At 36.8% G+C, this 14114-nt stretch overlaps 2 protein-coding genes across 2 annotated transcripts; one reads left to right on the top strand and one right to left on the bottom strand.

The window, feature by feature from the left end:
- Positions 1–4848: 4848 nt before the first annotated feature.
- On the bottom strand, positions 4849–10216 carry LOC134843521 (serine/arginine-rich splicing factor 5-like). The gene is made up of 8 exons (XM_063859617.1): positions 10088–10216; positions 9415–9552; positions 8773–8843; positions 8344–8427; positions 7502–7571; positions 6330–6403; positions 6068–6202; positions 4849–5945 (listed from the first exon to the last, which is right to left on the bottom strand). The coding sequence occupies exons 2-8, from the start codon at positions 9538–9540 to the stop codon at positions 5090–5092; spliced, it is 1416 nt and encodes a 471-aa protein (XP_063715687.1). The 5' UTR covers positions 9541–9552; positions 10088–10216; the 3' UTR covers positions 4849–5089.
- A 1178-nt stretch (positions 10217–11394) lies between these two features.
- Positions 11395–13049, top strand: LOC134843522 (gelsolin-like protein 1). The gene has a single exon (XM_063859618.1). It carries the CDS (start codon positions 11885–11887, stop codon positions 12953–12955), a length of 1071 nt encoding a protein of 356 aa, XP_063715688.1. The 5' UTR covers positions 11395–11884; the 3' UTR covers positions 12956–13049.
- Positions 13050–14114: the final 1065 nt, after the last annotated feature.

Below are 14114 nucleotides of genomic sequence, written 5' to 3'. Positions count from 1 at the left end.
GTTTGTACAATTTTTAAACTTATGTTTTAGAAAGAGGCGAAGAGGAGCTTTGCATCACTTGCAATACAACGCAAACATAAATAAAGAGATAAAGCGGAGCTTCACACTACTTGCGATACAACAAAAGCGTAGCATTGATAGCTGCTACGAAATAGTCAGTGAAATGGAAATAACTAAATCGAAAAAAAAAGCTTTTTTGGAAATACGAAACAATCAATCTCAGAAAAGTAGACGAGAAGTACAACTACTAGCATGAAAAAAGCTTTTAGTATTTTCCGAGCGTTCACTAAGCGGATAAGCCGTGATCAAATATCATTTAAACTGAGACCAAAAAATGGTAAAGGGAATTGTTGTCATACAAAAAAAAACTTTAAAAGAAGATTTTTTTTTGGAAATACGAAAAATTCGATCTCAGAAACAACAGATGAGATATAAAATCAACATCATAAGCCAAGCTTTTAGTATTTTCCGAGCGTCTTCGAAGCCAAAAACACATGGCTAGGCGCCAACTAATCCGGAAACAAAAAGTCCAAAAAATTGTTTTCATGAAAAAATCAACAATTGTTTTGGAAATACAAAAAATTGGAAATACAAACAAAACAGCCACTAGCATTAAACAAGCTTTTATTATTGTCAAAACATTCACTGAGCCAAAATCACACACGTAGTTAGACGCCAATTAATCCAAAAACAAAACATTTCATGACAACAATTTTGAACAGCCAATTAAACCAAAAACAAAAAATGCCAAAGAATATTGTTATCAAAAATATTGAGTTATCAAAAAACTTAAACTTGAAAGGTTAATACTAATAACAGACTTGATTTAATGAAAACAAGGTTAATCGTCTTTTATTTTTAAACCGATGCAAAACAATCCACTAAACCGACAAAACAAGAGCCGAAATCATTCAGGCCGAATACAAAATAAAATTTCTAGGCGAAAAAAAAACAACAGAAACGGATAATATACCGGTCAGGTATAGTAAAGTTAACACAAAGGCAAAGCGGAGCTTCCCATCATTTGCAATACTACAAAAAGAGCAATGAAAGCTAGCAGACAGGAAAGGAAAGGATAGCCACTAAGTCCAAAAAGAACGGAATCTTTCGAAGAAACCACAACTAAGAAGCTTTGTTTTTTGAACAAAAAATTATCTGGAATGTTTTTTTTTTGTTTGCAAAAAAACCTGTCGAGAAACACATTCGACGGCTTTTAATGAAAATTCGAAAACAGTTATTGAAAGAAAATGAAAATTTGTCATGAGAAGCTTTGATCTATAATTTTTTTTTTAGATTTTTAACGTTGTGTGCGATCTGGAGGAAAACATTAAAATTATGGTTCTCTCTTCTCTCGAACGACCTAAATTTAGGTTTGTCAACCGATTAAAAAAACCGAAACCATTTAGGTCGAAATATTTTTTAGGCGAACAAAAATAAAAAAGAAAAGTATCCGAAGTCAATTGTAGTAGAATTAGAAGTTGCAGCAGTAAATTAAAACATAAAAGTCAACTACAATGAAAACTGCATGGAGCAAAATAATTCTAAGATGTGTCAACAAAGTCGACAAAAAGCAGACAAACAATAAGTCAACTATTTTTTTGAAACAAATCATTTCCAGTTTGAAAGAAAAACAGGTCCTGGTCAGTTTCAAACCTATGACCTTTGCCGTCTGAGGCGTCTTTATTGCCTCCAGAATAAGTGTGCTGAAGACGCTTAGAAATTTGAATTCATTGTGAACCAAGATACCATGTGATTTAAGTGATTTTGTTAAACAAGTTGTAAGCCGAAAAAAGTCTAAACTTTGATTTGAAAACGGTTGCTAATCGCAAGCGTAAAAACTACAGGAGTTAATCAACGAAACTTGAGAATAAAATGGAAAATTCGAAACTTGAGAATGGTCGGCTTAGTTGCCACACCACAAACGTCAGACTAACCAACTTTTCCCGGAAAAACATCATTTTCAGACATTGCAAAAAAAAAGGTTCGGCCGGGACTCGATTCCCCGATCATAGGTTGCAAAAGTAACATTATTACCTCCAGACCAAGTGCGACGGGGCCTAGAAGTTGCTGAGGTTCGATGATAAACTATCATCAATTTCATCAACATGTGTGTAAGAAAATTTTTGACGGAAAAAAGACAAGTTCCTGATTACAAGTCATTTGTTCTCGCAAATGTTCAAACATCAAACTCGAAAAATTTTGAAAATGTTTAAAAAGAACGAGGTCTATCAAAATTAAAATTTTCATAAGTCTTGATAGTTCATTTTAGATAAAGATGCCAGACATTTGATCAAGAAAATAGCAACAGAACAAAACTTACCAAGAGGGAAAAAAGCCGACAAGCTTCGAGCCGAATTAAGTGAAGCAGAAAATAAATTAAAAGTTTTTTTTAAATCATCAAGCCCCTTTAAAACTATATTGAAAAACACTTGCACTTGTGACTTCAATGAAATTTGCCTACAGAACAAGAAAAAACTATGATGAGGCAATAAACCAACTATCCTTAAATTAAACAGGCACAAATTTAGCCGAAAAGATTTTACTATTTTAAAAAATAATAAAATTTTCAAGCCCCCTGAAACTAATAGAAAAACACTTGCACTAGCAACTACTGAAATTTACTTACGGCACAAGCAAAATCCGTGATGTGGCAACTAAGACGACAAAACTTGAGCGACGATTCAATTTTCACAGGAAAAGAATTTCAATTGCATACATACGGAAACAAAGTTCAATTGCATACATACAAAAAACAAGGTCCGGCCGGTACACGAAACTCTGACCAAAGGATGCAAAGGTAACGGCGTTACCTCTAGGCCAAGTGGGAACGAACCTAAAAGTTGTTAAGGATCAATAATACAGCAATTAAAAAAAGCAAGTAAGAAATGTTGTTTACTGGATTATTAAAAGTCCAGTTTCTGATTAGAAGATTTTCCTTTCCAAGTGTAATAATTTCTTAGGTACAAAATCTAAACTATAAGACCTTTTTTAGACCAAGTTAAAATCCCCTCAGAGCCGTTAGGCGAAGGAAGTTGAATTGGTTCTTAGTCAGATTTTTCAGCCAAATATAATAGTATTTTACAAGCAGCGATTAAAGAATTTAATATTCATAAAAAGCTGGGGTAGAGGCTCTTAACTTGGTCAATTGGGGGGGGGGGGGAGGTGTATGATGGAATGGTGTGGATGTTTGCCGGTTTGCAGTCTGATTGGGACCAGTTAATCTCAAACACGTACCCCTATTGATGCATAAGAAAAAGGATTAGGACTAAATTTGATTGAATAGGCTTAAAAAGATCAACATTGCAGCGTCAACATTGAACAATCAATTTTCTAAGGAAAAATCAATTTTGAAGCTGTTCCATAGTCTTTTTTCTATTTTACCTGGCTGAGATAATCAGAATTAGCTCTACAGAAAACTACAAGGCTGGTGAAAATCATGTATTGAATGAAGATACATCAACAAAACATTGAAAAATGACGTTTAAGTGTCGATTGAACGTTGTCAATACAGATATGTAGGTCGTTTTGATTTTCTCGGGAAGATCAAAAGTTGTTCATGCTTAATTTTGACTTGTAAGGATTTAACTTTTGTTTTCTTTGTGATGTAGCAACTAAGCCGACAAAACTTGAGCAGGCTAACAAAAGCTCGATATTCAATTTTTACCAAAAAAAATTTCAATTGCATGCATTCCGAAATAAACTTAGCCAATCGAAGATTGGAAAAGAGTAATGAACGCAAGTTAATAAAAAAAACAGACTTTCTTGAAAAAATCTCAATTTTTGAATTTCGAAGAAAAAAATTGATGCCCTTTAAGCTCTTCAAATTTCTCAAACAATTTATGACTCTTTTTTGATAACATGAACCCAACTGGAGAAAAATGGATCAATAGGTAAATTTTGTATTCCGCTGGTAAATCTCAAAAATAAATTGCACTTCCACCATTTTTTGCGCCATTTCCACGTTCGTATTTGGTTAGTGATATTTACGTCACAAGGATACCCGGTTACTGTGCAAGTAGCAAAGAAAGTTCCGACCATGTTTTTTAGAAAACTAGGTTTAGAAAGTTTTTTTTCCAAATAGTGTAGTTTTTTTTCGCTTGGTGTGATTAAAGAATCTGACATAAAGTATAATTTCGGCAAATATGATAAAAAAACTAAATAATGTAAAAAAAAATTAAATTTTTTGCGGAAAACTTTTGAAGTTATTGGTTACCAAAATAAAGCAAGAAATTAGTTTTCCTTGCTGAAAATTGAATTTTAAGGTCATAATTTAGGCATTCAGCTGTTTTAAGCCTGCTCGCTTGCTTTATTTGCTGGAATTAAAACGAAAAATCAAAAATTTCAAACAGTCGACACTGGGAAAAATTATGATGTGGTTCGAAACATGTTTGAAAGGGTTGTAATATGATATATCACTCAACCCAGCCCGATGATTATTTGTGTTACCTGATTTTGCTTGGAAACAAAAAAACTTAAACACACCCGAATACAAATTTTCTCCCCATTTTTCAAATGGTCGGAACAAAAAACAAGGTCCGGTCCAAAACAATGCACTCTTGAACACAGTTCCTTTCCACTTTATAGAAAGGGCCGGAACAATTTCTTGAAATAAATTAAGTAAAACAGAATTAAAATGGCAACGCTTTGAGATCAAAATGAGCTAACCTTTTCCAGTTTCTCAACTAAAATTGTTGAATATTTCATATGAACTGCTCAAAATTGAGCAATAGCTGGTCCGCAAAATCTATCCAATTAAAACCTCCAGTTTATAAATACGTTTGATAATTTGCTACACCACGCTATTTGCATCTTGATCCGAACATTTCTACACTTTCGAATTTAAAAAAATCAGAGTCAACGGTAAATTAGTTAAACTTGAAACTTACATCAGGGGGTAATAAGAAACAAACACGTAAATCTTTCGATTTAAAAGATAGGTAGATAAATCAAGTCATCGGTTTTGCAAAAGGGGAGCCATGTTAAGTATCGGTAAGACAAATTTGAAATGCCACTCTTTGATCACAGAAAAAAAACATAAGTTAAAACCAAGAAAGTCTCATAAATGATCGTCTGTTGAATAACCAGTTTCTTACTCCTGGTCAGATCCTTTATCTCCGTGTCCATTCTCTTCTTGCGCTGGCTCACTCGACATGCTTCTGGATCTAGATCTGGAACCTTTGCGGTCAAACTTAGGGTGCTCTTTAGGGGACTTGTTTTCTGCTGCTGGTGCTTCAGTTCCGCTCTCATTCTCCTCCTTCTTTTTATCGCTATCTTCCAGGCGCTGCTTTTTGCTTCCACTCTTAGATCGACTGCGAGAAGCACTCTTAGATCTCGATCTCTTCTTTTTCTCAGCACTTCGGCTGCGTGAACGCTTCGACTTTCTCTTGGGTGACCTGCTTCGGGACCTCTTCCTCGCTGGAGTTCTTGACCTTGACCTCTTCGATCTACTAGTCGAACGCTTCCTCGATCGACTACGGGACTTCTTACTTCTCGACTTTTTGCTCTTCTTTTCCACGCTTCGGCTTCGCTTTCGTTTCTCGGAACGACTCTTGGAGCGAGATCGAGACTTTCGTTTCGTAGGAGAATCCTTGTCCTTCGAATCATTCACCTCCTGTTCTGGTTCGACCTTCACATCTCCATTGACATTTTCAGAATCATCTTGAGATGACTTCTCTGCGTCTTTGCTAGGAGATTCTGCTTCCTTTTTAGGAGACCTAGAACGACTCTTAGACGCAGACTTGCTTCTGGACTTCGATTTCTCCTTTTTCTTTTTATCCTTGGAGGCGTCTCGTTTCCCAGATCGGCTTCTAGATCGGGAACCAGTTGAGGTCTTTCTCTTTCGGTCGCGTTTCTTTCCCCGACTTCCACTTCTCGATTTAGATCGGCTTTTCGACCTGCTCGATTTACTTCTGCGACTTCGACTCTTTGACCGGCTAGACGACCGACTAAACAACAGTTGGTTATCTTCATAATATCACCCGGTCATATCACAATTCACTCAAGTTAGCAGCAGACGAAACGCAATAATTTTAAAACTAATTTTGTAGGTTAAAATGAGTTTTCTTACGATGATCGACGCCTGGATCTGCTCCTGGACTTAATCTTGACTGCCTCCAGTTTGACTTCTCGACCAGCCATCTCAGTTCCGTCCATCTTGTCCAAACACCTCTTCATGTCCTCGTTAGTGGCAAACTCCATGAATCTAAAACAATTGATATTTAACTCATGGCGATATTTCATGCGGAATGAACAAGTTTAAAGTCCTGAAATAACTGTCATTATACTTTTGTGTAAAAAAAAATTCGCTTAGTTTAATCAAGCGCACATACCCGACACGTTCTTCCATGTTGTGGCACTCAGCGTAGGTAACTTCTCCGTATTTTCTCGCGTGATCTTTCAGATCCTGGAAAACATTCAAATAATAATTACCCTTATACAAGTCTCATCAATCACACCATCCTAGCCCATATTATATCTAGACCCCTTTTAACATTCTTAGAAGATCACAGGCCAGGCATGTGCTCATCAAATCGTGAACCGACGTCGAGAACCCAGTCCCTGAGCTTGAACCAGAGATCGGCATCTTCAATGATATTCCGTAACCCAGTCGTCCAGTGCCTTTGCAGCAATCTTCGTCCTAGGCTGTACTTCCGCCATGAATATCTGTTCGCATTGCTTTTTTATGTTTGCTCCTTTTAAAGTAGTTTTGAATTAATACTACTAAATCTTTCTGTAGAATTGCATTTGCGTTTCTTACACTCGCACAGAGAAAAATTGAGGCGTTAATTTGGCGACACATGACCTCTTGGCCCCAGCATCAACTCTGAGTGAAAAAGACCATCATGTTATAGGAAGATGCCTGGGCAGCTAACACACGTGACCTTCCGCATCAAGGGTAAGCGGAAAGAATTTTGGCCAGCCTTTCCCCTCCATGACAATTTAGGGCGTCAAGATTTCAATTGCTTTTCAGAGAAAAGCTCTTTCCTAAAAGTTTAAAGCAAGGATTTCTTTTAAGGTGTCTTCTAGATCAAAACTGTCTCCAAAGATCCTTGATTCTTTCATGTTGCGTAACTCCTGAAGATATGACAATTTGATGGGCCCGTAGCCAGATTTGTCTGGAGTAAGATAGCCTGCAACCTGTTCTGGTCTACAACCCCTTGAGGCCAGGCCAGAATTAGTGATTGGAGCGTATGGCCAGAGCCCTGTCTAGTACGTGAGATTGTGATCAAACCCATTTTGAAATTGGCCCCTTGGGACAACACGAGGCCAGCTCACTTCACCTGTTCACTAGCGAATAGTTTCATCTATTTTCACATCAAACCAAACTAAGATGCTCAAATTCCGAGAGGAAAAACTCAAGAGACACAAAAGACAAAACCTATTCATCAATTAATTATAATTCAGCCAGCTTGCATGTCACATGATATAGCAAGAAAAATGGTATCATTTGGTTCTATAGAATGGAATTACCGAAAAGAGCAAACATTATTGGTGAACATACCTGCCAGCTGATTCTGGTCGACACATTCTCCACTCTGATTCGGTACTTGGTCCTCAAGGGTGGTCCGTATCTAGATCAAAACATTTCTATTTAAGAGAAAGCTTACATCTGATACTCTTTCGGAATTATAAAAAAAACATTTCGGAAAAAACACACAAGGTTTCGCGCGAGCACAAAATATTGCAGAAATTGTCACAGCAAAGAGCCAATAGAAAGTTGGAAACGAGTCAAGGAACGCAAGTAAATAGAAAAAAAAACTATTTTTTGAAAAACCCAACTTTCGAATTTCAAAGAAAAAACAGATGGGCTTAATGCTCCTTGAACTTCTAGAGCAACTTGTGACTGACAGTTTTTTGATAAAATGAACCCAAAGTGAGAAGACTGAAAAAATAGAAAAACTTATACCGCTGTGAAATCTGAAAACTAAATTCCACTTTCTACTAGAAGTTGATCACGTTTTTCGTTGCCCTCTTACTTTTACTGTTCGATAGTGGAGTTCGCCTTCCTTTTAACAAAGGAAATGAACTGAATTTCAAAAGAAATCGAAGTCAAACCGCGAAAAAGTTAGAGCCTGAACAAGTTGAGACTTTTCCTGAAAAAAAAACAAACAAAATCATCACGACCTATATAAGGGTCTGAACTGCGTGCATCGGCTAGTTATGAGAGGAAACGTCATCGTGAGAGGGAACAAATCAATCTTGATTTTACATATCTATCTTTTCAAAAAGAATTAGCGGTTAAAAGTCAAAAATTTTGAAAACGCAGTCTTTGAATCCATGATGACGACGTATAATTATGAAGATGCTCAGGATGATTTTTTGAATCACAAATAGATGCTCTACCTGTTAGGAGGTGGGCTGTGTCGCCTGCTTCTGCTGCGTCCCCTGCCTCCACGTGGGTTGCCTTTAGCAAACTCCACTCGCACACTGAAACATTAGCAGTACAACAGCACAGAACCCATTCAATGCCTCAGTATGATAGGTGGGTGGGTCTTTTAAATTTAGATGGGTAAGAAAAAGTTTACAGCCTTCAAATCTTCGAAAACAACTTTGGCATTTGTTCACTTGTGTTTTTGAAGTTTTCACAAAAATTGCGGGACCCATATTTCATACTTGCTTCTTCCTGGAACCCAACTATCATACTTTTACCTCATTCAACTTCAGATATGGATTTTTAAAAAATTCCTCATTCTTATCGGTGAGAGATCCTAGAGTGAGTAGATCAAAAAAAATTATACATAACTTGATTCAACAATTTAATTAAGCACTGACCGGTCTCCAAGGAGTCTTCTGCCGTCCAGTTCGTAAACTGCGTCATCTGCATCTCTGTGGTCTTCAAAATCCTGAAACAGTCGAAATCAAAATCCCTTTTCGAAATTACGTTAACCATACTTTTTCGCACCCTTTGCACCTTTGTAAGTGAAAAGCGAAATTTGCCTTCCTTTTAGCCAATGAATTTGTAAGACAAAAAAATCACACTGAAAAATGTCATCACTTCGTTCAGTGACAATCAAGTTCCAACTCCCATGGTATAAAAAAGGCCAAACAATTAACTACGATTGTTCTGTCATTTTGAAAGACGTCAAGCAACGTTCCCTAGGCCAGAAAATAGCCATATAAACTACATTGAGCAAACAATAGAACAAGGCGAATAAAAGTGATAAGTTTATACCTTTCTCTTGGATCAACCGTACAATCTCCCCTTTAAGTGACAACCGCAAAATGTCCACCCCAGCTACGAATTATAATTTATGTATAAAGTATGCATTTCGAACTAACGCACAAATACAATTGGTTTTCAGTTTTCAGTTTCTCCCGTACCCCCTCCCTAAATCGATTAGGGGGGACATTCTACGGTTGATCCTTGGTCTTTTTTCTCGTGGACTAACACGGTCTTCAAGTAACTGAACTCACCACGAATGCGTAGTTTCCCTTCATGCTGATGTTGGTGATCCGACCGAAGCCCTTGAAGAACTTCTCGACGTCTCTCTCGCGCACAGAGCGGGTGATTCCTCCCACGTACAACTGCGAAGGGGCCATTGCGATTTACAACTGAAAGGCAAATCTGCTGTGAACAAATTGACAATTCAGCATCAGGGGACTTATTTCAGCCAATATCCGGTTCAATAAACTGAATAAACTTAAACTTCCGCTTGTTGCTCATTCAACTAAAATCGTCTCCTTACCGATGTTTAAAAACGTCGAAAATTCGAATTTGAGAGAAAATTTTGTAAATTTATGTTTTTGAAAGTTTCTATTCATTTAATTCATTTTTACAACTCTGCAATAGAAGAAAATAATTCTTCAAAATTTCATTAAAATATTTATAACAATCTTTAATGTAGCTGTAAAAACTCGATTTTAATAGTATTAGACCATCTTATCTGAGTTCTGACTGCAAAAGAAAAATCATCATCATTAACGAGAAATTAATTTCCAGTGTTGCAAATTCAGTGAATGAAATAACGCTTTTTTGGTGAGTACTTCTATAGATTTTTAAAGTTTCTAGGAAAGCGCAAAAACAATCAATGATTTGAATAGAAGCTAGAGAAAATGAACAAAAACAGAAAAGCGAAAATGGTAGTACCTGATTAGCAGCTTCAAAACTTTTTTTTTTTTACTATTGCCGGAATTTTGAAACAACGAAAAATAGCTGGAAAATACTTTGGTCTAATTTTTAAGTAGTATTATTTCAAAATGAATACGAATTAGCAACTATCAGCGTGTTAAGTTGTATTACTCATTTTAAATTAGTTGAACGCAATTATCTCAAATCTTTAAGCTTGCACACAACTTTTATCAAGAACAGGAATAAGCACATAGAATTTTGAACACTTAAATACGTGCACCAACTACCATAAAGGATCGCTAGCAACAATGGTTAAATAATACAATACCCACGCTTAGATTGCGAGTCAAAGAGACTTGTAAGCTCCCTGCTAACATAAGGACAAAGCCGTTCCTGCAATGCCAACACGGAAGCATTTGACAGTCGTTCAGAACAATTAACTTTGCTTTCTCAACTCATTTACTGGGAAATGGTTCTGTACGCAATTTCCAATGCATTAGATCAAGGAGAGTCAGGTGCGGATCAAGGATTTTTTTTCGGAGATTTCTAATGAATTTTCAAAAATTCTGTGTAATTTTTGTTTCAGACAAAATTGATTTTCCGAGATCTCCCCTAATAGGCAACATAAAGAATCTACTTTGACAAAACTTTCTGCACCGCAAGCAAAATTTATTTTAAAAAAAACAGGTTAAAAACGATGTTTTTAGGCATTATTTGGAACGTTTCCACCTCAATATGAGTAGATTTTGGAAAAAAATAATAGAAAATTGAGTGTCGAAAGGCCGAGCAAGGATGTTGTAAAATGGCACCAAAGGAGGAACTTTTCGAGTGGAGAGAAGATCGAATCCCTGCCTATATGCGCCCCAGCCAAAAGTATAACCTACATCAATTAAGGCAATTCAATAAATTAATAATGACATGAAACCCTTGGAAATCAGGTTAAATAGCTCCAGTATCAATTTCGAGACGCGATCACGATAGACACTTTTTTGATAGAGTCAGCTTTGAATTTTTCTAGTTATTTCTTATAAAAATACATATTCAGCAGAGAAATAGGATAAACTATTTGCATGCTATAAATTTCTGACAGGTTCAAATATAAAAATTACAGCAGGCATCGTATCTTTTTGCAAACCAAGTGCACAGTTTATCATCACAAACAAAAGTTCAAAAAATAACGCTTTGTGTGCGACATTATATACAATATTTAGCTCAATAAACTCATATTTAGCAAATCAAAGCTCATAAAAAATTTATTGTGACGCACTGTCCGAAAACTGTACAAAACTACAGCGCCGAAAAAAACTTAAAAGCGACCAGAATCAACGCGTTACAACTTCAGGCGATGGTTAATTCGCGATTGACGTGAACGGTTGTTAAATTTGCGCCGTCATACATCCGTAAAATCATCCATTCGACAATACAAACAGTAGCAGCTGCATTTATAGTACAAAAGCACAACAGAATTGAATTATAACAAATAAAAAACTCTTTGCTACTCAACTTGAAGAAATTCAATCTATGTGATAACTCATACCATTAAATAATCTCACTGTTGACCCAGTTTGTTGCTTTGTCTAAAATCGATTCCTATATTTGGCCCGAAACAACTAATTCGTTTTCATAGCAAGTGACATTAAAAGTGTTCAGAATTTAAAACATCTGCAAATTCGGGACTTGGAACTTCGCATACAAATACCATTTTAATTAAATCCGCAACTTCAGTTGGTTGTTTAGATTTCACTAATTGTGCGTTTTCGTCATCAAATTTGGTTTAGAATTAACGAAGACATAATATTCAAATCATCTACAGCCATGCAGAAAGCGAAAGAATATGACTGGAAGGATTCCAACATGGCCCTGTTTGGGTCAGACGTCGAAAAGAACGTGAAGAAGGCGTCGGCCGAGACCGAAAAGGCGTGGGAAAATGCTGGAGCTAAAGTGGGTCTCCAAGTATGGCGAATTAATAACTTCCAGGTCGAGCATTGGCCCAAAGAAGGCTACGGCAAATTCTTCGATGGTGATTCGTACATCATTCTAAACACGTACAAGAAACCAAACGAGGACGCTTTGTATTACGATCTGCACTTCTGGATCGGAAAGTACAGTACCCAGGACGAGTACGGAACAGCCGCGTACAAAACGGTGGAGTTGGATACGCTTCTGGACGACAAACCAGTACAGCATCGCGAGGTCATGGAGCACGAATCCCCGTTGTTCAAATCGTACTTCCCTATCATGACTTACGTCAAAGGAGGAGCCAAGAGCGGGTTCCGACATGTTGAGACTAAAGTGACCGATCCCAAACTGTTCCATTTCCACGGAGACAAAAAAGGAGTGGAGGTTAAAGAAATTGGCATAAACAAGCAGAATTTGGATCCCAGCGATGTCTACATTCTCATTGGGACTGACTGCATCTACCAATGGAATGGCAAAACCTGTAACAAGGACGAGAAATTCAAGGCCACTCAGCATTGCCACGAGTTGAAAACTGGTAAGATGAAGAGTGAGACTTTAGACGATGGGGATGTCGAACCGGACCACCCATTCTACAAATACTTCTCAGATGATCAACCCGTGGAGGGCACAACAAATTGGGTCAAGTCAGAGACCTGTACTCTGCATCGTCTGTCAGATGCCTCGGGGAACTTGACTTTCGAGAAAGTGGCGGAGGGCAAGGTCGATCAATCCATGTTCGACACCAACGATGTCTTCATATTTGACAAACCAGACGTTTGCTACGTCTGGATTGGAAAAGGAGCTTCACCACAAGAGAAGAAAAAATGGCCTGAGTTTTCGCTCAACTACCTGTCGAAGAGTGGGGATCCCTGCAAGCCAGTAACAGCCGTCAAAGAAGGATTTGAAGAGAACAATTTTTACAACTGATTCAGGACACCAATGGAACTACAACAAACCATGTTTATTTTCCCCAATTTTATTTCATAACTGAAACGGATGCTAATTCAAATCAAATATCTTATCTAAATACAACAGAGAGTACCGAGTAGGAAAAATCACAGAAAAAGCAGCTGTTGCAAGGCAATTAGCACAGAATTTTCCGGCCACAATCATCGTTCTAAGCAACAAAAAATAACCAACCGAGAGTTAGAAAAGAGCCAATGAACGCAACGATTATAGAAAAAAATATTGACAAAAAATATTGAGAAAAATATTTCAAAAAAAATCAACTTCCGAATTTCAAAGATAAAATAAGATGGCCTTAAAGCATTTTGAAATTGTAGAACAATTTATGATGGCCACTTTTCTCATCAAAATAACCCTATTTGAAAAATCTGAAAATTGAAATTCATTTTCCAAACTAGATGTCGATTACAATTTTTGTGACTTTTACCATTTTGATGTTCGATAGAGTTCGACAGTTGGAAAAGAGTGATGAACGCAAGTAACCATAAAAAACACTGACTTTCTTGAAAAAATCTTAACTTTCGAATTTCAAAGAAAAAAACAGATGCTCTTTCAGCTCTTTGTGAATTATTAGAACAATTTATGACTGGCGCTTTTTTGATAAGATGAACCCTTTGTGAAGCTTTAAAACTCAAGCAACCTATAAAGTTTGGTTTATTTTTGAATTGCAAGTAGAAAAGCTAGCAGAACAAGCATAAGAATGACTGAAAAAAATGCTGTTTTCCCTATCTCTCAAAAATGATAAAACCATCAAAATATTCAATATAATTATGCGTGCTATTTTCTATTGCTTAGTAAATTTGAACTAATCATAGCATAACAAATTGGCGAATAGTCCAATATATAAGACAATCATTTCAGCCCAAAAAATGACCAACCAAAAAGAAACAAACAAATCTATAAGACAGTAAAAAAAGTTTGCAGAAGCTACAACAAACAGCATTTCAGCCCTTGAAAAAAGCTAACAATGAACTGACAGCATTGCAGTCGAAAACAACTACGATACACAGAGACGAAGCTGCGCTCCGCAATTACTAGAGAGAACACGACAAAAAGTAGCTTAATAAAGCGAACACAGAGGCGACTTCGCTTAGAAAAAAGGAAAGCCGTAGTATAACAC

This window comes from Symsagittifera roscoffensis, chromosome 4 (genome assembly GCF_963678635.1).
Source record: "Symsagittifera roscoffensis chromosome 4, txSymRosc1.1, whole genome shotgun sequence".
Classification (NCBI taxonomy): Eukaryota; Metazoa; Xenacoelomorpha; order Acoela; family Convolutidae; genus Symsagittifera; species Symsagittifera roscoffensis.
Note: the sequence above shows the minus strand (reverse complement) of the source record. Positions and strands in the feature narration are given on the sequence as shown.

Bases quoted from the DNA above. Each gene is read 5' to 3' on its own strand.
- LOC134843521 (XM_063859617.1), bottom strand. From the start codon at position 9,540: ATGGCCCCTTCGCAGTTGTACGTGGGAGGAATCACCCGCTCTGTGCGC. The intron at 8,844-9,414 runs GTGAGTTCAGTT...CGACTGTTTCAG, and splicing joins AGGGAAACTACGCATTCGTG to GATTTTGAAGACCACAGAGA. The intron at 6,404-7,501 runs GTATGTTCACCA...AATGTTTTCCAG, and splicing joins CGACCAGAATCAGCTGGCAG to GATCTGAAAGATCACGCGAG.
- LOC134843522 (XM_063859618.1), top strand. From the start codon at position 11,885: ATGCAGAAAGCGAAAGAATATGACTGGAAGGATTCCAACATGGCCCTG.